The sequence below is a fragment of the Varanus komodoensis genome, unplaced genomic scaffold (genome assembly GCF_004798865.1).
Source record: "Varanus komodoensis strain SLA01 unplaced genomic scaffold, ASM479886v1 scaffold9, whole genome shotgun sequence".
NCBI classification, from domain to species: Eukaryota; Metazoa; Chordata; class Lepidosauria; order Squamata; family Varanidae; genus Varanus; species Varanus komodoensis.
In genome coordinates, this window is record NW_025336598.1 from 25,600,854 (window position 1) to 25,625,724 (window position 24,871).

General features: G+C 40.9%; 1 protein-coding gene across 3 annotated transcripts in view; it reads right to left on the reverse strand.

The window, feature by feature from the left end:
• The window catches only part of SGCZ (sarcoglycan zeta), a 247,296-nt gene that overhangs the window by 4,223 nt on the left and 218,202 nt on the right, over positions 1-24,871 (reverse strand). For all 3 annotated transcript variants that reach the window (XM_044418220.1, XM_044418222.1, XM_044418219.1), the window contains 2 exons: positions 14,839-14,911; positions 77-200 (listed from right to left, as the gene is read on the reverse strand). In XM_044418220.1, coding sequence (XP_044274155.1) covers positions 77-200; positions 14,839-14,911 — 197 coding nt within the window. The remainder of the gene's footprint in view (positions 1-76; positions 201-14,838; positions 14,912-24,871) is intronic.

Sequence of the window (24,871 nt, forward strand, 5' to 3'; positions counted from 1 at the left end):
ACTTTGCTGCAGTAATGAGTTGTGTCTGACACCTAGATAATTTCTGTGTGTGCCCTGGTGCTCTGATCATGCTTACCTCCCCTTCTGTGGATTGCAAGTGTAGCTCCTTTCTACAGGTGGCTTTCAAGTCCCCTGCAGCTGCACTCACTTGTATTCCCTTTGGAGCCTCCATTATCAAAGATCTTGTTGGAGATTCAAGCCTGAAAGTGTAAAGTGAACAAACAAAGAAAAACAACAATAATAGGAGAAAATATATTTAAAAGATGATGTCCAATACACATGGCCCAATGGCTTAGGTAAAATAGTTTTCTCAAGACAATGGAAAAATAAAACTTCCACCAACTTCCCTGTGTTTTGTGAAATTCACTTTCAAGATCTTTTTTTTAAAGCCCTGACTTCTTACAATATTGATACTTCATTCAAAATTCTTTTAGATCTCAGCTCAGACCTTTACAGAATACACTGTCTTTGTTTTTGAAACAAAGCCTATTTTACTTCTATTTATTTTGCAATTCATGAAGTTTAAGTGAGTAGCTGAGTTACTAGACGGAACAAAAATATTCCATTTAAAGGGGATTGCTGTCTCAAGTTTGACCCTGGTTTTAAGATGACCTTATGGTTTGGTAACTATTGTGTCTGCTGGTAAGTCTCCATGTCTGCGTATGGAGACGACTGTGAGTTGTGCCAGCACATACCTACAAGCGGTTCTGGGAGATAGAACTAGAATGCTTAAAATCATTGTGAGTCTGTCACATGGTTCTCATTCTTTGTAGAAACGGTGGCTCACTGTCAGCTTAACGGAAGGCTTTCATGCCAGTAGGGTCATAAATATGATGCTCTGTAAAAGGCATCATGTGAAGTATCAGCAGTATGTATGGTCTTTTTCTCTCTTATACAAATACGTGTACCATGATCAATCGATTCAACAGTCTCGTGATGGCTTAACTGAGATTCAGGACTTCTCTACATGTGGCATTCAACCCAGTACTTCAGGGAAGTGTCTTTTTCTATTTTGTTTGCAGGAGAAACATAGAAAACAGAGCGAGTCAGAAGGGACCTCCCAGGCCATCTAGTCTGACCTCCGGCACCAGTCGGCTCCACTCACGACATGCCCACCATGTGGACGTCCAGCCTATCCTTGAACACCCGCACCGATGGGGCCTCAATGACCTCTTGTGGAAGCCCATTCCACATCCTCGGGGTCCTAACTGTCAGGAAGTGCTTCCTGGCATCCAAATGGAACCTTGGCTCCCTGAGCTTTGCTCCATTGGAGTGTGTCCTGCCTTCCTCTGCAGGGGAGAACAGGTCTCTACCCATCTCCATGTGACATCCCCTCACATACCTGTATGTCGCCAACATATCCCCTCTGAGTCTCCTCTTCTCCAGGCTGAAGAGACCCAGTTCCCTCAGTCTCGCCTCATATGGCATCCCCTGCAAACCGGCCACCAACCTTGTGGCCCTACGCTGCACTGACTCCAACCTGGCTATATCCTTTCTGTAATGAGGGGCCCAAAACTGAACACAATACTCCAATTGCGGGCGCACTAGAGTCGTGTAGAGTGGTAGTAATACCTCTCTTGATCTAGAAGCCACACTTCTGGCTATGCAACCAAGGGTGGCGTTCACCCTCTTGACCACTGCATCACACTGCTGACTCATGGTTAGCCTGCAGTCAACCAGCACCCCGAGGTCCCTTTCACAAGAGCTGCTCTCCAGCCACTTATCACCTAACCTGTACTTATGACAGCTATTCCTATGCCCCAAGTGCAAGACCTTGCACTTATCCACATTGAATGCCATCCTGTTATCTCCTGCCCACTTCCATAGTCTGTCCAGATCCTTTTGGATCTGGAGTACCTGCTCCTCAGTTGTGGCCACTGCTCCAGTTTTAGTATCGTCTGTGAATTTGATCAGCAGACTGTTCACCCCTTCTTCCATGTCATTAATGACAAGATTAAACAGGATCGGCCCCCGGACAGAGCCCTGGGGGACCCCGCTTGTCACTTGCCGCCATCCCGATGATTCACCGCTAATGTTTACCTTCTGCTTTCGGTCAGTCAACCATGCCCTAATCCACCAGACAGTGCTTTGGTGTATCTCAAAACTCCTCAGTTTCTCCACCAGGATATCATGGGGCACTTTGTCAAAGGCCTTGCTGAAATCCAGGTATACCACATCCACTGCATCCCCTCCATCTAGCCATCTCGAAACCTTGTGATAGAGTTCCACAAGGTTTGTCTGGCAGGATCTGTTTTTGCGGAAGCCGTGTTGTGTGGCTGCCAGCCTCCCTTCCCTATCTAGCATCACTAGATCTCTCTCTGTTATGAGCCTTTCCATTGTTTTTCCTACAATGGACGTAAGGCTAACCGATCTATAATTCCCCATGTCCTTTCTACTACCCTTTTTGAAAATTGGGACCACTGATGCCACCCTCCAGTCCTCTGGAACTTCACCCGTTCTCCACAAGGCCTCAAAAATGGAGGCCAGCGGGTGTGAGAGAACCCCTGCCAACTCTAAGTACTCTCGGGTATAACCCGTCAGGGCCTGGTGCCTTTGTAATGTCCAATGCCCTGAGGAGCCCCTCGACTACAAGGGGGGGTGACTCTAATCTGTGCCCCTAAGTCCCCAGCCTCATCTAATCTCCTATGCGGATATCCACCGTCCTGCTTTGTGGAGAACACAGAGGCAAAATAGTCATTTAGCGTCTGTGCCTGTTCCCTCATATCAGTCACTGGATCTCCTTCCTCCTTATTTAGTGGTCCCAAAGAGAGCATCACTTACACGTGCTTCTTTTCTTAGGTTTTGCTTTCTTTGCCTTCCTCCATGTCAGCCTCCCCCAACTTTGTGCCTTCCAGACATGTTTGGACTGCAAAATCTAGAATTACTAGTCAATGGCCCTTTTGGATGGGAGTTCCGGGAGTTGCAGTCCAAAAGCCTCTGAAGGCCACCAGGTTGCAGAAGGCTATTCTGTGCTGTAAGATGCAGCCACAAGGTGGTGCTGCGGCATAGTGCAATTGCTAGAGTATGTAGCCTTTAACATGTATTGGCTCATTATCCTTACTAATCACACCGTTGAAAATGGGGTTGGGCTCTTGAGGAGAAGGGCATTGTGCAAAGGGTGCTCCAACTTCTGTGAGTGAAGGATCACAAATACACAATGAAGCCCTCCTGAAGAGAAGTCCTGATTGGCATTCATATCACATATTCTGCATGACCGTTGCTTTTCTTCTATGGTGCCTAGAACCTGGAATTTGTTGTTTATGTATGACTTTTGTATTCCATGCTGTCCTTTAATGAACTCTAAGGAGTAGCTTACATATGGTACCAATGTGGTTTTCCATCCTGGGAGCTGGTAGCTTACAGAGGTAGACCTGCTCACGGTCAGTAGTGGATTATGGATGGCATCTCCAGATAGCTCATCCTGCTGATGAAAAAGTTGGGGGAGCCTCCAGAGCATATTTTGGGAGGCCATGGATGGCTGCATGGGGAGGAGAAGAGGATAAATTCTCATCACATGAGCAGAAATCCACTCGAAATATTAGATTCTGCCCTGTGCCTCAAGAGATTCTTCCAAGCTGATTCATGTCAGCCTTACAGTTCTCTTCCACTGGTTTCAGCAAGATGAAAGGGGGACTTGGAAAAAAGCAAGAAAGCAAACAACACAGCCTCAGGAAGGAGGATAAAGAGCAGAAATGGTGCTCCCCCTTCTTCTTCCTGCTCAGCTTATGCCTTTCCAGAAAATGATTGCAGCATCGTCTTCTAGAATAACCTCATTTTAAAAAATAATTAGGTATATTTTAAATTGCACCAAACACCTGCTTTGAGCACTGTCAGATTCAGCTCCCCCTGCCCCAGAAAACATTTGCCATCGTGAAGGTATTTATTTCACTGTGACCAACCCTTTGATTCCTACCATAACAATGTTTCTTTCATTGCAACTTTCCCACATCTGTTTATTTCTCCTCCTTCCTAGTCTTAGGCAATAGGCAGCTATGCTACCATATGACAAAATGGGCCACGTTTTCTGAACACCTCTTAATAATAATAATGATGATGATGATGATGATGATGATGATGATGATGATGTGTATGAAATGTACAATGGGTCTGTTTAAAATAATCATATCCCTGATTTTACAGACAAGAAAGGTAATTTACTAAGCAAATGGGTTTTATTTGAGATTCAGATCTGTCATCCCTAGGCTGAAAGCATGGGCACAATTCAGTCAAAGTTAAGGACATTTAAGTTCCACTGATTCCAGTGAAAGAAATTTAAGAATTTGCTCAATTTTCCCTGAAAGTACTGGATCATGCTCTCTCTGAGTCTGTCTGTCTGTCTGTCTGTCTCCCTCTCCCTCTCCCTCTCTCTTTCTCTGAATCACAATCCTAAATTTTCTAGAACAGTAATTTCTAGTAACCAGAAACACCAGACAGCTCACATTATCACATTGTCATACTGCCCATATTATTGTAGTAACACTAGACCTAATATGGCAGTAGAAATATTCATAACTGGGAAAATCCACAATTAGGCTGTCCTTCTTTAAGGACCAGGAGGTACAGCAGCATCTTTAAGGAGATACAGTCATTTGCAATTTGCTAATCATCTTTTGCTCACCTTTCTAGGTCTCTCTGAAATGTGCATGAGTGGCTCTAGGCATGCATTAAAGCACAGATCAAACAAGCCTAAGATCAATTCCAGTAATGTCCTGTTTTGTGATTTTTTTTAATGATTTTAAATGGGAAGTGATTTTTTAAAAAAAATGTCCACAGGGATGGAAGTGGGAGCTGCCTACAAAATGAATGGAAAACCCAACAATAAGAACAACATGTGTGCTAATGCAAATTCCAGAAATAATGCTGTTCATTGTTTCTATTGCATTTTGGAAGGGGCAGTGACACAGAGCCAGGAGTTGATGGCAATGTAGTTTATTTTTATTTGCAGGATACCCATGAAAGGTTTTCTTTGCATCACACACTTCTTTTAAACTAGAATAGTGCACTTTGTAAGAAAACATAACAGTACAAAGTCAATATGCTAAAGATACAGATTCGATTACAAAAACCTACCTGATAAGAATATAATGGGAAGCCAGTCTGCTAAAATCTGGTATAAAATATGAGGAGGTAACAGGAATAAAACAAGACTGAAAACCGGCCACATGCAATAGGGACTAAGGCACTAAGTGCTGCAGTTTAGTGTTTACAACAGCCCTGAAGTGTTGTACTAAAGTACCCTACACAGTGGGAACTGTACAAGGTAGATTGTGCTGAAGCTTACAGCAATACAACAGTCCTGCAATCTCAATGGCTGCTTCAAGTTGAGTTGGGGCCCAAACTATGCATTCTGTCTTACTAAATTTAATGTAACTACACATGGCTCCAGTTCATCTCAGGACTGAGAGTGAAGGCTTAAACTTCCTGCCCTTTTAACCAAGATTCCTGGGGGGGGGGGGGTTAAAAAAGAAGAAAAGTCTTTATTGCCTCCAATCACTTTGCATGTTTGGTTTTGAAGAGTTTGTATGAAAGCACACTTGTGTGCATTAAAATGTGTATTTCGTTTTATATACATTTTCTCTTATTCTGTACACTTTTTGTAAATGCTTTCCTCTAATATATGCTTTTTATACACACAGTTCCCTAAGGTATGGATTTTTGCATGCAAATTTCCTCAGTATGTACATGTTTTTATGCTTCTCCTGAAACGAGAACTGCATTGTAAAATTCAAAGAATGGCAAAATCTATAGGATAATTGCATTCTGGTTTACATATTAGTTTGGGAAGTTGAACTAGGTTGGTATTAAAATGCAAACCAAAGGTATTCCACTCCTGTCCTTGGTATGCAAGTGGCCATACATGGCTATCTTTACTATGATCTTGTAACAATTTATAACAATATATTAAGTTCTCATGTAGAGATCCACTCAGGAATATTTACATACTCCATATTTAACTTATAGGCCAAATACTATAAACCTTGCACTATTCCAGCTTAAAATAATGCACTCTGAGGTGTGCTGTTTTGTATAACCTGGTATTCTTTGGTTTCAGAGCTGTAAATAAAATTGAAAAGAAGTCTGAAACCCTGGGGTTCCAGGAACAAATCAATGGAGATACTGAAATAAGAAAGAGCTTATACCTGCTTAATTTTATTCATTGATCGTCTCTTGCACTCTGATGGACAATCTCAGATATGTACACACTGTTCTCCTTGATTTCACTGGAAACCCAATAGACATTTAAAAGAAAACTTTAGCCTCAGAAGAAATATTAGTTTATTGAGTCTCTGAAACTCAGCAATGGATGCTTTTTCGATATGCATTTCCCATATATCTTGGATTCAGCAACCCAAGATGGCAGTGGGATGACTCAACTCCCCTACCCTGGCTCCAAAAATATTGTTCCAATAATAAAGATAGATCATAAAGTGCAGTGATATAAACTCCAGATGAGAGTCAACCTAAAAGTTAGCTGGAACCAGTGGAGCTCATTCTAAGCAAGGATTCTGGAGAGACAAGGAACAATTGAACTAAGATTGCTAAGATTACAGGCAAATGAACATTATTATTAGGAAACAGAATTTCAGGCTTTTTACAATTCGTTTTCAAGCCCATAACACTGAATTAAAATTTGATATGGCTACCCTTCTGTGTCATATTTTAAAAGAACTGGAAGTTTTCCAGGGAACCTGGTAACCCTCCAATGTTTTCAACCGTAACTCCAATAAACCCCAGCCAGCATAGCCAATTGTCAAGAATTCTGCAGTTTCTGGTTCAGAACACCAAGAATAGGTTGCCTATGCCAATGTAAATTCTATATATTTTTCAAAAAATCCTTTGGAATGCTGATCAAGAAGTCTGCTCCATTTAGGGAAGAGGTGCTGAAGAGGCTGCTTTCTGTGGGTGAAGGTTTTCCTCAGTGGAAGTGAAGCTACCAGCAAATCCCAGCTAGAGGAAGGGAATCCTTAGGGTGCAATTCTGTGGCAATGGGCTCAGCTCCTAAACCCAGAGCCTTATGGTCCCATAAGCCAGAGGAAACATTTTTTACCCATGTAGCTACAGAACCTTGGTGAGAAGCAGAAGTAGCCTGGAGAGGTATAAGGGTAGCTCATATTCTGGCTTCTCCAGTTTCTTCCCCTTAACTGCCTTTCTGAAGTCACTTTTTTGTTCTCAGAGAGTAGCCAGTTCAGTTCTTTCCAAACTGCCTATGAGGATACAGGGGAGTGTTGTGGAGCTCTGGAGTTGATGCATTTTCTCTGACCATGTTTCTGTGAATTCAAATTATCCTGTGGCCCTGTAGACACTTTCAATGGGTCTAAATATTGCTACCTTATACTTATTATTCCTCTATCATGCATTCTTATCTCTGTTTCCTTCCTGCCATTTCATCATCCTTTGGCAGAAAGAAATCAGTGCAGAACATTACACATTGGAAATAAGGTCTTAGAGGAAATCACATGGACTCATTGTAAATTCTGGTTCATCACTGGAGAAATATAGCAGTAAAACCAAATGATGGAATGGCTAATTGTCTTCCATTGTCTTCCACATATGTATTTTTAAAATCTCAAATTCTAAATACAAGCAATGTGGCAAATTTTGTGTAAATTATCAGCAAAAACATGCTGAACTGAAATTCTCATCCATACTAACCAAATGCAATAGGAATTCCCAGTATGGGAAGGACTATGTAGTATCTACCTGCTAGGTACCTGTTAAAAAAAGGAGCCTATCAGGAAAAAGGTGGGTACCCTAGTTCAGCACTAACACAGTTGAACAAGCAGGGATGCAAATCTATACCTCTAAAGGCTAAGCACTCAGTGACCTGAGCCCGAATGGACTAATCTGTTTCTTTCTCTTCTGTAATTTTTTATGTTGGACATTGCAAATGTGGGGAAATCTTATCAAGATCAAACTTAATCAAAATTTTCACCATGCTTAACTGCATGTTGCATATGAAAGAGCCATTGGCAAGTGAGCTCTTTCCACCTTCTGCTTTTCCCCAATTCATGCAGCTGAGGAAAGCAGCAGCTGCTGACAGGACATGCAGAAAAGAAGTAGCAGATGGGAAAGGATCAAGTGCATCTCCATCAACTGGATCCAAACTACAATCCAATCCACTGGATCCAATCCACCACGGGTTGTTTCCTGCCAACCCATGGTGCTTTTCAGGTATCTGCCGCTCAGAATCAGCAAAGACAATTGTAGGCCCAGTCCTCCTTCAAAGTTACTTTAGCATCCAACATGTATCCACTTTCCATATTGTCATCATCTTATTTCATGCAGAACATGTCATGGTTGCCTATTATCAGTCCTAAAGATCTCAGGAGCTGAGACGTCTCAAAGCTGAATGCTAATTGAATGCAACACTATATTGCTTTTGGCAGATCTAGTTCACTTCATCCTAATGGGGACCATGGAAAACAATTGACTACTTTGATTTTAAGAGGTAGTGAAGGCTGCTGGGTGGGGGTGAGGAGCAGTTGCACCCAGATTGTGAAGATAGCTTGTTGCCAAGGTTGTAGTGAAATATAAAAATGAAGCGGAATTTCAAGTATTTTTAACAGTGTCATTCATGTAGTGTGAGGAAAAGAGAGATAAAGTCTAGTGCTTAGATCTTGGAACATATTGATCCAGAGGACCCACAGATCTATACATGTAGGAGTTAGCCCTCAGCACTCCCTTCTTTGCATTCCCATTCAGCTGACACTGTGGATCGCTCTTCTGTATCTTCTCTGATCCCTACTCATGCAATATGAGCTTGCAGAAACAGCCAAGAGTCCTTTACAGATTACAGGCAGCAAGCCACAGAGGAAGACCCATTGAAAAGCCAGGCTTGGCCAGCCTTTTCAGACTTCAGTTGACTCCAGCCCTTTGCTGAATCAACAGCTAAATGGCAGCCACCCCCAGTGAGTGTCAGGGTGGTGTGTGGGTTAAGAATGTGGGACTGGGACTCAGATGATCTGGGTTCTACCGTCGCTGCTCAGCCATAGAGCCACCAGGGTGATTCTGGGTCAGTCACAGACTCTGAGGCCAACCTGCCCCACAGGGTTGTGGTTCTGAAGATAAGGTGGAGAGGGGCAGGAAGAGAATGACATAAGCCACTTCAAGTTTGTTGTGGGAAAAAAGTGGGATGTAAATCTAATACAGTAATGAAATAGTTAAACTTGCTGAGGATAGGAACCAGTGTACCAATAGCGTTTTCTGGTTCTCTTTGCATGAATCCCCTAGGACTAGAAAGTAATAAAATGTTCAAAAATCTCTGAAATAAAGAAATGGAAGAATGGCGTGACCCTAATATGTACTTGTGACTTTGGAAATAAGACCAGATACTTTGGAAGACCATAACACAGGAATAAATGTTGATATAAAGAATTCTGGAAGGAGCCCTGATTGACTTGACTTGCTTTACTTGACCTGATTTGACTTACTTCATCTGTATCTTTACCGCTTATTTTGCCTTTTCTTTTCTGATTCCAAAGTCTGGTAAGGAGCCCAGTTACTATGAGAGAGACCATAAGACAACTTTAGAGGGAAAGAGTGGAGGAGAAAGGAAGTAAAAGCTTTAATACTTCATATACCACATATATGAAGTAGTAAGCAGGGATGCTGCATATGAATTAAAATGGGATTAGTTGCTTGAGATGAACCAGTGCTGGAAGATAGGACTTGGTGACCCACAAATTCTTCTACCCTGAATAGAGAGCTTTTATTTGAGATTAAACAAGGCAATCTCCTAAAAGCCATATTCCTTGGAACAGGGCTGCCTCCAAAATTCTCCATATCTACGTTTCTCCCTGTATTTTAGAGTTCCGAAGAACCTGACTTTGTTTCCAATCCTATTGGTCCAGATCCTTCTGTCGGGTGTACTTTTTCCCAGATTTAATTACATGGTAAAATGCTTCAAAATGCTTGATGGCTAGTCTTAACCAGAATAATAGAAGCTCAGCTTGATTCTATTGTGCACTATTTTACTGATGAACATTTGCACTTGCATGTACTAATAAGACTGCAAAAAGAGAGAATGTACTTAGTGATTGTACATGAAGTTGCAGCAAGAGACTTTCTGCATAGTGTTTTGCCAAAAATCAGGAGTGTGTTTTGCATTGATAAAATATAGCACAAACTGTACATAAAAGAATCTCAGAATTAATTTTAGACTTTCCTTGTTATTTTTATTCTTTAGAGAGAGGTGTTTATTGCTTATTTTACAACATTTGTCAAATAAATACTTTGATCTGGTGCATAATCATAATCCTATATACAAATATCATATCTCTTTGACCTTTATATTACATTTTCAAATAATAAAGCACTGATCAATGCAATATAAAGGTAGTATGTCAAATTATCCTTTAAATAGTACATATATTATTAGTTTTTCCAGCCTTTTCCAATCTGGTTCCCTCTAGATGTTCCATGAACATGGATTGCTCTAGCTGAGCCTGATGGCAGCTCAATTCCTGAAGGAACCAGGAAATTTAGTGCTACTTCTTCCTGGTTCCTGAGTGAATCAAGAAATATAAGCTACTTCAGTGCTTTTGTAGGTTATAAGAGTTCCTTTTCTATGGCAGCTCATCCACCATTAAGCTATCTCTGCATGTTATTCCTGCTGTCTTTCTGTTAACCCATATGACTGGACAGAGGAATTTCGACTGTATTCGTGTGGGAACTCTCTCCCCTGCAGAAGTCCCAGAAAGGTTGTCCAACCAGCCTATGATTGGACAATGGAGATCACTTTAGATTTTGTTAGAGGCTAGAGTAATAACCAGTAATAGCCATGTCTTCATCTATGTCTTGGTTGTCAGTTGTCTCCATTTTGCTCTGTCCTATTGAAGGCCTGGGGTCTGGTCTGTATCAGTAGCTTTTTGTAAGTTCTGTTATTTTGCCTTGCAAATACTGTTTCCAAATAATGTTCTGTTTGTTGTATGCCATCAACAACTTTCACTTTCTGCAAATAAAGTGATCACCTTCAATAACTGAATATATGTGTGTCATTCCAATTGAGCTTTTGTACTAAGTTCAGAGCTTTTCTCTGGATTACCTCTACAGTTTAAGTTCCAGACCTAAGGCTTTGCAATAGAAGGTGCTGGCTTGGCCCATTGCTTTGCAACCCTTAAGAGGGTCCTGTAAGATCTGACAGTCCCCTGGTTCAGGCTCAGTTGGAATTAAGGTGTGGTGACAGCTACCTTTTATCTCCTTGTGCTCTGCTAAGAGTCTACACTCTACCCTTTCCTTCTTTGGCACTGCAGAAGGTGTATCTTACTTGAATTAAAATATCTTTTGTGATCTCAGAGCCTACAGGATTCAGAACATCTCCATCTCTGTCTAATAGCTCTATAGGGCTTAGATGATTCAAAGGCCATGAGGGTCTAGGGTGTTTCTGTGTGCAATCTGGATCTACACTCTTAGTTGTTTTTCACTTGCTGGTCTCCTTGGCTTGACCCCTGTCTGCATCCAGACCATCAACACTGACAGATACTGCTTGTTCTGTGCAATTTCCGGCATTATTCTTGCTGAACAGGCATCTACCTGGGAGCTCCCTTATTTATATTAACACAGAAACATCTGAACATACAAAAATATCATATACTATTTATGTTGATGGGTATTTGACAGCTCTCTCCCCACCAGTAGCTTCAGATCAATGGGTTTTCTTTGAGGTTCTCTATCCTTTTTGGGAAAAGAAATCACATCAGACCACTTTCTTGCTCAGGCTTTTTATCAAAGGGCATCCTGCCACTTCAGTGCTCTTTCTTATTTCCTCTGTCTTTTTGGAGAAAGGCTCTTACTGATGCCATGCAGTTAGAGCTTTGTAGAAAACACAAAACCCTCGTGCAAGATTTGTGTATCTTCGATACAGATCAGAGTTAAAAGGGGGCTCCTACTATCTTTGCTGGCTCCTTGCTGCTTGATCAATTTTCCATCTCATTATGCCCAGTGTTGGCTTTCAGGATTAACTTATAGTCAATGGTACAGTAGCCTTGACGATGAAGGAGGAAGAAAGCTATTAAATTTGATCTTCGACTTCTCCCCAGAGGTACAGAAGAACAACAAAGCAATTTACCCCTCTTATCAAGAAGGTGATTGAGGGCATTGACTTCAGCACATAACCACAATGGCCCATATTGTGCATAGCAGATATTACCTCGCAACAGGAATAGGGTCATACCACACTGCTATTATTACAACCAAGATATTGGGGCTTATACTGAACTCAGTTCACTGTGCTGGTTGTGACGAAAGGTGGCAATATGAATCTGGGGGTGAAAGTTTTAAGATGTAATTCAGTTCATGGATTCTATGATGTGATTTTTAAAATCCTGTTTCTTCCTGCTTTGGAAAGTCTGATTCAGTCCAGAGGCCTTCTGAAGGCTGTTCCCATTACTCCCACCAATTTAAAATGCCTTTTTGGGTGGGTTAACTACCTGCATGCAGTGCTGCTGCCCTGCTGGTTTTTGCTTTGTAAAATCTTTGGGAACTGGAGCACTCTCCTCCTCCTCCTCTTTTTCCCAGACAGTTTGGCTGGCAAAACCAACAATCACTATGTACTACAAAGCAAAATGGGGCAGCCTCTTTACTCGGAAACATGGCTTCCAGTCTGGGGAAGTGGTGGTGAGCTGGGCCAATCAGACCCTACGTTTGAGAGGTTTGTGGCCAATGAAATGACAAATGGGCAAACCAAAGGTGTTTGGCCCATCCCCCTCAATGTCTTCCAGTGCTTCATTGGCTGGGAAACCCAAAAGGTGGTGTCTGGTTGGCTGAGCTTCCTGCTGTTCTTCCATACCAAACTGAATCGGTTGAATTAAAGTGTCTGGTGGCAGCAACCTCAAGTCAGCTGACATTTTGCTGTGCATGCTCCATTCTGCTACTGGGATCCCACCACCTCTCTGGCATATTTTGGGTTTTTTTCGGGCCCCATACCTCTCTCCCAATATTTAGTGGTAAGGAGCAAACTGCAATTGCTTTTGTTTTGTTTTACTCAGGTATGGCAAAGCAAGGCATAATAGCTTTTTAAAAAAGGATAGAAAGATCTCACCAGTAAAAGCATTATCTGAATAGATTCTGTCATGGAAGAGCTGAATGGCTGATTAGCCAGGGAAATTAAGAGCACAATCCAATGGATGTTTGCACAGAAGAAATTCCTATAACTCTAAGCATTGCTGCCTAAATAATTGTAAGAGTTGTAGGAGTTTTTTTCTGGCTAAACATGCATAGGCTGGTATCTCCAATGTGATTTAAGAAGAACAAAATATAAATTTCACAAACTATGGGAAAAAATGACAGGGTTCAAATTTGAATCTAACTTTCTGTAGCTTGTCCAGAAAATTTTTTCTCTTTCTTTGCCTAGATTATCAAGGCCTGGCATGCTATCTACTTAACTTAAAAATGCATGGATTAAAAAAAAATCAACAAACAATTGCTTAATGATGCACTTCCAGTTAAAAAATGAACTGAAAGAAAAGGGAATTTCAGTGACCACTACGGTCACATGTATTGAAAGGACAAGAAACTTTACAGTAAGCAATGACATCACCAGGACTAAGCCAGTTTTTTTAAAAATAGACCAAACAACATTAGGGGGGGGGTAAATAATTTGCTCTTCTGAAAGTTTACAAGGAAGATCTACACAAGAAATGATCAGACTGTAAAAGCATTTGCTTGATACAGTTTTCTCTGTCACTACACTCCTGGTGGGGGAATGTACTATGAATTGCAAGTCACTGGTCACCTGGTAATCCAGGAAGGGGAAGTTCGAATGCTGGTCCAAGATATTTTGCTGCCTCAAGCCAGCACCAGCTAAATGGTTTCCACTCCATGCTATATTCTCATTTTAGGAAGTCTTGCTGTCCCTTTCAGACACCAGTTCCTGACTCCACGTAGCCATCTTTTATCCAGAAATCTGAAGAAGTCTAATTCTTGCACTTGGCAGGGCTAAGAAGACCTGCTTGTTGGATTTGTAACCTTGGAATCACTTTGAAATGCAGATTCACAAGAAAATGAACAGCAAATATGGCTCAGGAAGCAAAGGAACATGCAAGTTTGGTTTTCAAGGACAAACCTCAGCATGAAATTGTGCTTTCAGACAAGTAGAGTTACCATAATAATTCAATTCACCTTTAGATTCTGGGCAAATTTGTATAGTATTCTATCTATAGCTATATATCTATATATTCATGTATACATATATATAATATGTCTGTGTGTGTGTGTGTGTGTGTGTGTGTGTGTGCAGTTTCTCATTTACAGTTCCTGCAAAAATCTAAAACAATGTGCTTCACTTTGTATATAGCAAAGGCACCTGTGTTTATTCTCCCTTTTGGACAAAAGGTGATATTAAGATCCAGGTTTCCTGACAAAGACAGCCGTTTCTGTTCCCCCTTCTGTTTCTTCCATCTTTAATGTCCAGAAACAAGACAAGAAGGGCACACTCGACTCCTTGCTTCTGCTGACATTTTTAGCTTGTACTGCCAGAAATAGCACATGCTAAGAACAAGACCTCAGCCAGGGATAGCAAGTGCTCTATAAACCCAACTTTGAATTTTCTTCCAAGCTGAGATAGCAATATATCAGTACTAACCCTTTTAGATTACTCTGATGCAAGACAGAAATACAAAAAAACAGGGAAATGCTTTATAAGTAAGTCTACATTTCTGTCATTGGTTAGTTTATTTTTTGCATTTGTGAACTAAGTATTTGATTTTTTTTGTTTGTGCAAGTAGTGCAGATAGGTTTCAAGTGCATTAATGAACACTATCACTTATTTTATTAAGTATTAGCTTTTCTATTCAAAATATTGCCAAATAATACTGAAAACAGTGCTCTTAAGACACCTACTTGAGGTCTTGGGAAGGTTCTGCTCTGATATGGGGTGTCTCCACAGAATGTTCAAATACAGCCCCTTCAGTTCCTAAAATAAATACATAAATAAGATACCGGACAGTTATATTTAATGCCAAGATCACATTTCAAACATATTAGGTGCCTAAAACCAAATTATTTCATTGACTTCATTAGCTGAGTGCTCCCGCAGGTTAATGTTGATGAGTTTTCTTTAAGTTGAACTTGCTTTAAACAAAAATGCAGTGCATGAGAATACTTGACATGTGGCTAAGTGTGCACAAAATTAATGCCCATGTGCCACCACCATATCTGTTTGAACAGAGCAGAATATCCAGGAGAAAAATAATGTGTTCTTGTGCCTGCTTTCTCAACTGAAAGCAATAGGATAAATCCTGGTTTCTGCCAGAGATCTTGTACCCATAAGGTCAGATCTCCAGTAGTGTCAAGGTATGGGTTTTTTCCTCTATATTTGTCATTAGATTAATATTACAAATGTTAGTCAGCCATCCTTAATGCCCTGGGATGAGTTTAGTTCCCCATGTCTTATGAAATGCCATAAGACAAAGTGAGCAATTCCATATTTTTTCATTTTTATAAATTGCTTTTGTACTTATGCTCTGAAATAAATAAGAATGGTCAGATTCTCCTGATAAAGAAATGTCATATAAATACGTTTCCTCTGAAAACTCACCTCTTTTTAGATTTTGGCCCCACTGTTTAGCAAGGATAATCTTGGGGAATTTTCCTTCTCCAGGCTCATATTTTGTTGTGTAATTTACACTTAAGTAAACCTAAAATCCACTCCTTTTATGAAATTGTTACCTGTACAGTGGTAAACAATGTCCCTGAATTTCAGCCACCTTCCTTTTGCAGTTTTCTTTCTACAAATTAAAACATGTCTGGGACATAAACTATCCTAAGAATCTATTAATCTTTGCCATGTAAATGTATTGGGACACAAAATGTACTTCACCCTTTTGAGGTTACTGTAGTTAATTTTAGCCTGTTTTGAGTAGCAGGAAGAAGAATAAACTCCTCTCTCACCTCCCCCCCCCCATGGAGAAAGTGAAACTTTCTAAAACATGAAATCTATCATTATCCTGATTGCAAGCTGATCAGAGAAGGCATTGTTATGTTGATTCATTCAAACAAAAGCTTGTCATAGGAATATTTTCCTCACAGAAGCATTATTTGTCTATGGGGTAGAAAAGTGGCCTCTCAAACAAACAATAATAGTATTCTAAATTATATATGTTTTTCCTTGAGATAGCATTGGACATAAACCAATCAGAGACTTGTTCAAGGCTATCTCAAATGAGAGGTGATACTGAAAGGCTTCAGTTTTGACTAGCATGGATCAAAATCCAAACTAGAAAATAATTCCTAGCTTCACATCACCTTTGCCACCAGCCTTCACCAATGTAAGAATGCCCTATAAGCCAAAGCCCAAGCCTACTGAATGTAGAAATGCATTTCCCATGGTCCTTTGAGTCTGATGAACTGCTAGAGTGATGGAGGACTAATGAATGGAAAACATTTCTCTCTTCTTCACACATGGCATTTCAGCTACTTTTTGAAAAGTCAGTGAAGGGAAGGGAGCTGCTCTGAAGGTGCAGCGTTGCTATGGAATATTTTTGAAATGATGGGAACATTTTTCCAAGCTCTGAGATTGGTGCATTTTTCCCTAACTTTGTGTAGAATTGACTTAGGTGCTTTTCAGGTTAATCCAAAGATCCAGTTCTATCTTTTGCTTATTCAAAATGGTTTTAAGTTGAATCGGGACCATGGATGCAAACACAAAAGGGGTAAAGTAATCTCAGGTTTCCTGTGAAAGATTAACATTTTAGCTGCAATCCTTTTTATGTCCTATTGGAAGCCTCTGAAGATACAGTCCTTGTAGATTTTCAAGCATGGTCCATACATGATCCGCTGCATGGTTTACATATGGTCTAGAAGTTGGAGCAGCTCACAAAGAGCTCACATTCTACTTTTGAAGTCAAGTCTGATGTGTAACACCCCAAGGCACCCTCAGTAGTCAGGATTTAAATAAAGAACATATAACAAGAGAGATGTAACCAGTTAGTGAGATACAGGACACAGAAGATGGGAACCCAGGCTTTCCAACTAAAATTCGTTGGAGTACATTTTCACAGAATCATAGAAAAGTAGGGTTGGAAGCAGTCAAGAAGACCATCAGGTCCAGGACACCAATTTGCACAGTCCTACTCAGATGCTTGTCAATTGTCTTTTAGAACATCTCTAGTGTAGGACAGCCCACAACCTCTCCAGGCAACTGGTTCCACGGTTGTATTTCTCTGACAGTTAGGAAACCTTTCCGGATATCTAGCCTGAATCTGGTTTGTCACAACCTGCTTCTATACACCAATGCCTGGAGTATAGGAAGCAAGCAACATGAACTTGTTTGTACATGAGGGCAATCACAATATTATAGGAATAACTGGAACGAGGCAGGATAACTCACATGACTAGAACTTTACAATTGACCAATACAACCTGTTCAAGAAAAACAAAAGGGAGGAAAAGGGAAGTGGTGTCACACTGTACTTAAGAGAGTCATATCTGCACAGAATTCCAAGAAGAGGAACTTAGGAGCCCTATTGGAAGCGTGTGGCTTAATTTCAAGGGAACAAAGTATTTTAAAAAATAGCTATTTGTTCTATAACTGTCCAACTAGTCAAAAAGAGAACAAGGATGCAATCTCCGAAAAGCAACTTACCAGGGTTATTATGAAGTATTTAAATTTCCCTGAAATATGTTGGGAGGCAATTTCTGTCAAAAATGGCCCCTCAAAGAGGTTCGTATCACACGTTCCTGAGAACTTCCTTCAGCAGAAGGTCAAGAAAGGAATGAGAGGAACAGCTATCCTTGATCTAATACTAACTAAAAAGGGTGAACTAGTTGACAAAATAGTGGCCATAGGAACCCTGGGGGAAAGTGACCATGTGACATTTGAATTCTCAATTATAAAGGAGGCAAAAGTTAATTGCAGCAAGCATGCACCCTCGACTTCAAGAAATCCAACTTTAACGAACTCAGAACAATGATCCGTGAGGTGCCATGGCAACTTACTCTTAAGGGAAATGGAGTCCAAGAGGGGTGGAAAAACTTGGGGGGAAAAGAGAGTTTCCAAGCACAACTGTGAACAATTCCAACAAGAGGAAAAAAGTGTACGAGACAACACAGGAAGCCCATGTAGCTCCACAAAAAGTTAAGAGTACATTCATACTCACAGCTTTCAGCCCTGGGCAATGATAAGTTAACTCAAGGGTAGGCAATGCACCCTCTTAGACAGTCTGGTCCTGCGGATGGAAGGATCATCCATAAAGAAATTAGAGATTAAGGCAGACAGAGTGTGCAAAATCTCCCAAGATGTACCATTTAAATAAGATGAGAAGTCCCCAGGTCACATGGAAGTATTATAAATGGCAAGGACTTAAAAGATATTTCTCTGACAAAGAGCTCAGCATACATCATATCCATCCTAATTCAGCCCAAGCCACAGATAGTCATGCATTCTCAAATTGCATTCCCCTGAAACTATGGAAACTAAAAATGTAGTACTGTCACTGACTGACCAGTGTAAACTACTTATTTCTGCTCAATTTACCAGTTACTGAGATCCAGTCTTTGGAAAATGACAATGAATATGGTTTCATTAATATCACTGGAAGCATATATTACGAATTACAGAGCTGAAGCTTGGTGATAGATGAAGTTAGCAGCGCATCTAGAGAATGAACATAATGAGAGGGTCCTTGCTATGTAAACAGCAAAACAGGAGATTTCTCCATACATCATCTTGCTTTCCAAAGAAAAACGGCAGCATGCTCTGCATGATAACAAAGGCTAAATTGTGCAATTATGCTCTTGTATTTGGACAATTGTGTACTGACAAAATTTCTGCTATAATTCAATTGTAACTTCAAGTCATAGCAAATGAAACCCAACTTAATGTTGCATGCACTGTTCTTTTCCATGAAGGGGCCAAACAACATGGGATGGGATGAGTACCTGGCAGGTTTTGCTGACAGAAGTAGCAACGGCTGAAAAACTGGCATTGTTGCTATAGCCAGTTTTTATGGGCTCAGCTAAATAGCCAACGGCAGGGATTTTATTCCTGGGTATAAGTGAATTGTGATGACTGCCCCAAAGAAAGGCTTGCAGGAATTTACTTGTGTATGGCGCTGACAACCATTTGCCAGCCAAGGACAATTGTGGCAAGGAAGGATCTCCAGGTGGTTCCAGAATGCACTGGGTGAGTCACACACTTGCAGGAGGCTATATGTTCACATGAAAAGCAATGTGGTACCTTGCATAACTATCAAAAAATGGGAACTGTGTACTCAGTGGCATTGAACCTCAGTTTTGAAGCATTACTCAGTAACAACAGGGCCAATCTCAAACCCACACCAGTGCCTGTACCTGTAAATGGTTTTGATTTACGCTATTCCAAGGCTAAAGTTTTGCCACTGCTAGGGCCCGTTTGCAGTCATGGCTGTGTGTGTGTGTTCAAGCGGGGGAATGCCACTGCACCCCTGATCCCCTTGGCACCTCTTCTTTCCTATGACACGCAAACATAAGCCATGCCCTGCTGGATAAGAGGAAAGTCTGATCTAGTCCAGCATCATGCTGTTTCCTCCAGTGGAAAACAGAAAACCCTGGGAAGACCACAGGCAAGGCATCAGGACAATAACTGCTCCTGCTGTTCTTCCTCATAGCAGCCAAATGCCTAGAAGCAGCTTTATTACTTGATGGTTATAACAACTTTCTATAGCCTTAGTGTCCACAAATGTGCTTAATTCCCTTTCAAAGCCAAAGCCAAGCAAGCTAAGTGGGCCTCGCATCTTCCGTTAAATAATGCATTAACTTCCCAGTTGCTCATGTCCCCTTCCCTCCTTCTACCTCATCTGTACTTTCTTTGACCCCTGCTAGCTCCTTGTCCCTCACCCTCCTATCCAGCTGCCCACTTACTTTCAGACTGGCTCAGCTTTCCAGCCTCCTCAGGTTTTCGTGACTGCAGAGCAGCTTGTCCAGAGTTTAAATTTGGTTTAAAATGCGCATCATAACCTTTTTATGATGTTTTAACATGTTTTAATATAGTGTATTTTATACTGTATTTTTAATGCACTGTTGTGAACAGCCCAGAGAGCTTTGGGCATCAGGCAGTGTAGAAATTAAATACATGAATGAAACAAATAAAAAAATAAATGTAGTTCCTTTCTCAATACGAAGCACTTGAGTTCAGAACCTGAGGTGAAAATTGACCATTAGCCTGATTTTTAATGCTATAATTTTATTATGCTATTTATAATGTACTATTTACAGTATGTATATACTGCTTCATATTCCACGATGGAGATTTTGGAGCAGTGAATGTTAAAATATCAAATGGATAAAACATTTGCCTTAAATGCAACATTTGCAGTAAGAAATGTGTGATTCACACCAGAAAAAGATAAGGGAATGCTCAGCGAGGCCAATTGACCAGGGGTGCTGATCTTTCCAATTGCCAGGGAGAAGAAAAATTCTGAAAAAAAATTATTATACTTATTAAGAAACTTTTATTACAGTGAATTGATGATAATGATTTGGGTGCAGTGCACTGAGTGCCACTCAGAGGTCACAGACGTCACTAGGGTAGCTTATAAAAAGGATCAACCATTCCCTGAAGAGTAATGAAGCAGAAGAAGCACTTCTGAGCACCCAGATGCACTTTAGAACCGCCAATTCAAAAAAAGAAAAATGGGAGAAGCAATTGGGGATGAAGGAAATAGCAGGGGACAAAGTGTTTTTCAAACTGGCATTGCACTGATGCAAAACGTGACAGGATTACCGGAGGGGGTATTTGACACCTGACACCATCAGCCTGTGGGGCCTTAGATATAGCCACTGTTAGAACCATATAAGAGTCTTTGACAGCTGGTAGTGCTGAAATTGGATTGGATGACACCACTGGAATACAACGCAGTGGCTGTGACAGAAAAGATATGAACGTCCGATGTGGAGAGCTTTTTTGTACCTTCTTGGAAGTTGGACCACCTGCCAGCAATTGCCTCCAGAATGTGTCTCTTTCTACCAGCATTTTCATTTTCTTCTGCTTATTTATGCACCTTTTACTATTTGTGACAGCAACAGCTTAAGAAATGTTGGCACCTGAGGCAAACCTTGTCCTCCATTGTGGTAAATGAAATGAAATGACATGAAATGACAGTAATAAACAGAACATCTTGCTGCCTTTTAGCAATACCCCAAACCTGCCATATGATGTGAGTCATCTCACTCCACCTAACGGTAGGACCTGGCCGTGTTGATATTTGTGGGTTGGACTACACATTTCACCCACCATCAGAGCATTTTAATATGGTCCACAAGGCTGTTTGTAAGATCATGCAACAAACAACTGCAACCTTTTTCTATGAACAATTGCAACATTGCAGCCTTCCTCAACTTGGGACCTCAGAAGTTTTGGCCTTCAGCTCCCATGGCTTTCAGCTCCATGGTCTCAGGGATGCTGAGACTTGTAGTATGAAACATGCGGAGGGCATCAGGTTGGGAATGGTATTGCAGTGAAAAACACCCTTTCTGTGTAACGTGCTTCACTCAGTAACAAGCATCAAGTCCTGTGCTTTATGGTTTCTTTCCATAAGACAATTAAAACTGATTTTAATGAAGATGAATTTACTGTTTTAAACAAAATGATGAGTAAAGCTTTATTTGTAATGCTGAAAGAGATGATAGCCATAATATCAGATTCTTAAGAAAGTTATCAAGAAGGTTCTTTTTGGATATTATCATGAGTTTTCTTGATGAATACCTGCACAATGGCTTTACAGCTTTCCAAATCATGCTACTTTTCCATTGTATCGGGGAGGTGAGTAACAGATGTAGAAAGCAAAATCCCACCTGTCAATGTAACAGTGCAAAATATGACAAAATTGGGGGGGGGGAGAGGGAAATTACTTATTGAGAAATGTTCTTAACCATGTTTCAGAGTGGAAATTTTTGTAGCTAAGAATGTAAAGGAGATAAATGGAGAAAAATGGTCAGTGATATTCCCATCTCAGTTTCAGAAAAGATGCAAACTGAGGCTCTTAATTTAGCCATGTAGGAGAAGCAGGTGAATTGCAGACCAATTGCCTCCAGGGATAGGGAATCCTGCACAAACACAGCAATAAGAGGAAGGGGACGTGCAGCTTTTATTAATTAAACAGAAGAGCTGTTTACTGCGGTCTAGATGGCATTTGCTACAATAGCATCTGCCACACTCTGCCATCTATCACTGTAGCAGCAGTTAAAAGAACGCCATAGTCAGGCACTTCCAACTTTCACTGTGAATACTTCAAAAATCATCGCTGAGTAATGATGCAGTATTCACTGTGGGCTGGATTCAGACTTAGTCATGCTGAGGGTTGTCTCACTTAAATCAAAGGGAATAAGTTGCATTTATTTAAGATTATTTTTTTTTCTCATTTTTAAAGACATTCTAAAGTAGTTTACAGCAAATTGTAAAGCAGTATATCGTTCTGAAGGTGGGCAATGCTTGGGGCTTGTCCTCAGGAGGAATCTAACCTGGCACTTCTGTAACCTGGCAATTTCCCGAGACTGTGGCTTTTGTTTGCTTTTTGGGAACCAGAATGTGTCCTTTATGCCTGTTCCCCCCTGCCCAATATTTCCTGCTACACAACCTCAGGGAGGGCTGCAGGATAGTGCAGAAATAAATGTGCTTGTTTTCGCGTGATTCGGCATGATGGCTAAATAATAACTCATTGTCCTCGGTGGGGAAATGTCAGTGGGGAAATGCTTGGAAAGCATGGGAGAGGCCCTGGAGGGTAGCCATGTCATACAAAGAATCTCCAGTGCACAGTGGATAAATCATGGGAAGAGAAGCTAATGATTGAGAAAAGGCAGGATAAATAAATAAGATGTAAATATTTAGGAAAAGCCTGATACAAAGAAAAGCCACCCTGGAGGGGGAGTCAGGGGGAGTCAGCACCTGCAGTTGCTGCTGTGGCCAGATGGGACTCCATGAGGTGTGACACAGAGAGCAAGGCTTCCACAGAAAACTGCCATGAGTCTATAAGACGGAGGTAATCTTTTAGGTGACCTGATCCTGAGTGATTTAGGGCTTTTTGCATCAGTTCTGTGATTCTATGATTCTCATACCTTGAGCATGGCTTGAATGACCGTTCCTTCAGCACAGGTGTTAAGTGCATGTGGCAAGGCTCTCCTTAAGCCACCTTGCTGAAGCCCTTTTCACCAGCTGGATCTTGTGAGTGGGCCTCAAGTGCAGCCCCATATAGAGAGCATTGCAGTGGACAGGTAGTGGCTTTACTGGTGCATGGATGACAGTGGCTAACCTAGCCTGCTGCAGATACAGGCATAGATGAAGAACCTGCTGAAGTTGACCAGTGATGTTCCATGCCATGGAAGTCATTTTGATTTCTAATGAAAATGATGAATTGTGCAGCATACACAACTGCATTCCCATTCTTTCAGGATAAGTGTAACCCTATCCAGAACAGGTAAGTTCCCAAATACCTGGGGCCAGGAAATACTCTGCCTCCATCTTATCAGGAATCAACTTATTGGTTCTCATTGGTACAAGCCCACCACTCGTACTAAGCACTAAAACTATCTTGCTCCACTGAATTCAGTGCGTCTGTTAAAAGTACAACTAAACCTGTATCCAATCTTTCAAACATTTCTGTACAGATGCAAGGCTGATACTAGAGATTTACTCCTTTTCTTTTAAACTGAAGCTTGGAGACAAAAAAATAGTAGATTTCTATGTAAGATAGCCAAGCGTGTCTAACTCACATCTGGAGCATTATTTTGTATTTTCTGGGCTGCAACTTGCTAGAGGACCAGCTATTTGGGGTGTTGAAGAAATCTTCAACAGATTGAAATGTCATCGGATTTCCATGAATCTGACCCATGGATTCTGCAGTGGACCACCTTTTTGAGTTATGAAGATTATGTGTGCTTGTGGACCTTTTTTCTAACTTCCCAGACTTATGCACAAATTTAGTCATACAAAATTATCAAAGTTACTATAAAATAGAGTCATGTATGCATCATTTTTGTTAACTGTAAAATCACAGAGTGTCACCATTTCTGATTTTTCTTCAGTCTCTTCTGATAGCATTTTATCCATTTATTTATTTTTGGTGAGCTTTGCTCACTGATTTTATGATGAGCTTAGAACATTATGCAAAATGTTGTATATCAGTGAAAGTTCTGTAAACAATTTTTGTTTCTTATTATTATTTAAAATATTTCTTCTCCACTTTTCAGGGTAGAAACAATCCCAAGGTGGCTTGCAACAGTAAAACACATAAAACTGATAGAATTTTTTTAAATGATAAACACTCAATAAAATAGTAAGGGCACAATAAAAACTGCGATAAAAACAGCAATATAAACAGCAATGAAAACTAACATCAAAACTGGCAATAAAAGCAGCTGTGACAACAATCACATCAGGGAAAGGCCAGAGCTAATCATGTGTTTTCTCAGCCTTCTTAAAACCCTGAAATGATGGGGCATGGTGGACTCCTGTGGACAACGTAAATGTGGAGTGCCCTTCTCTGCACTTTTCCTAGCTTAATACTCTTCTTGTTCATGTATGGCAAGCAGAATTGTGCACAATGTTGTAAGTGTGGTTGCTCCTAACATTTGTACAAAGCAGAAGTGTGGAGCAGAGAAGCTGCTCTCCCATTATCCTTCACCTGACTGCTATCACAGGTGGGCAAATGAGAAGATTGTCCCTTGTTGATATTTAAGTGTAGGCAGTATTTTTTTCCCCTAAGGTAGGGTAGGAATCTGAATCTGTCAAAGAGTGAATGACAGAGAGGACAACACATGACAATCTGCAGGACAGAGATGGACCACATTAAGCACAATCTGTACAATTCTAACTGCTAGTGTGTTCTCTGACATGCCACAGCATGCCGGCACTGCAGAGGGCCAAAAGAAAGTGGTGCAGCCACCATCTCAGCCAGGAAGT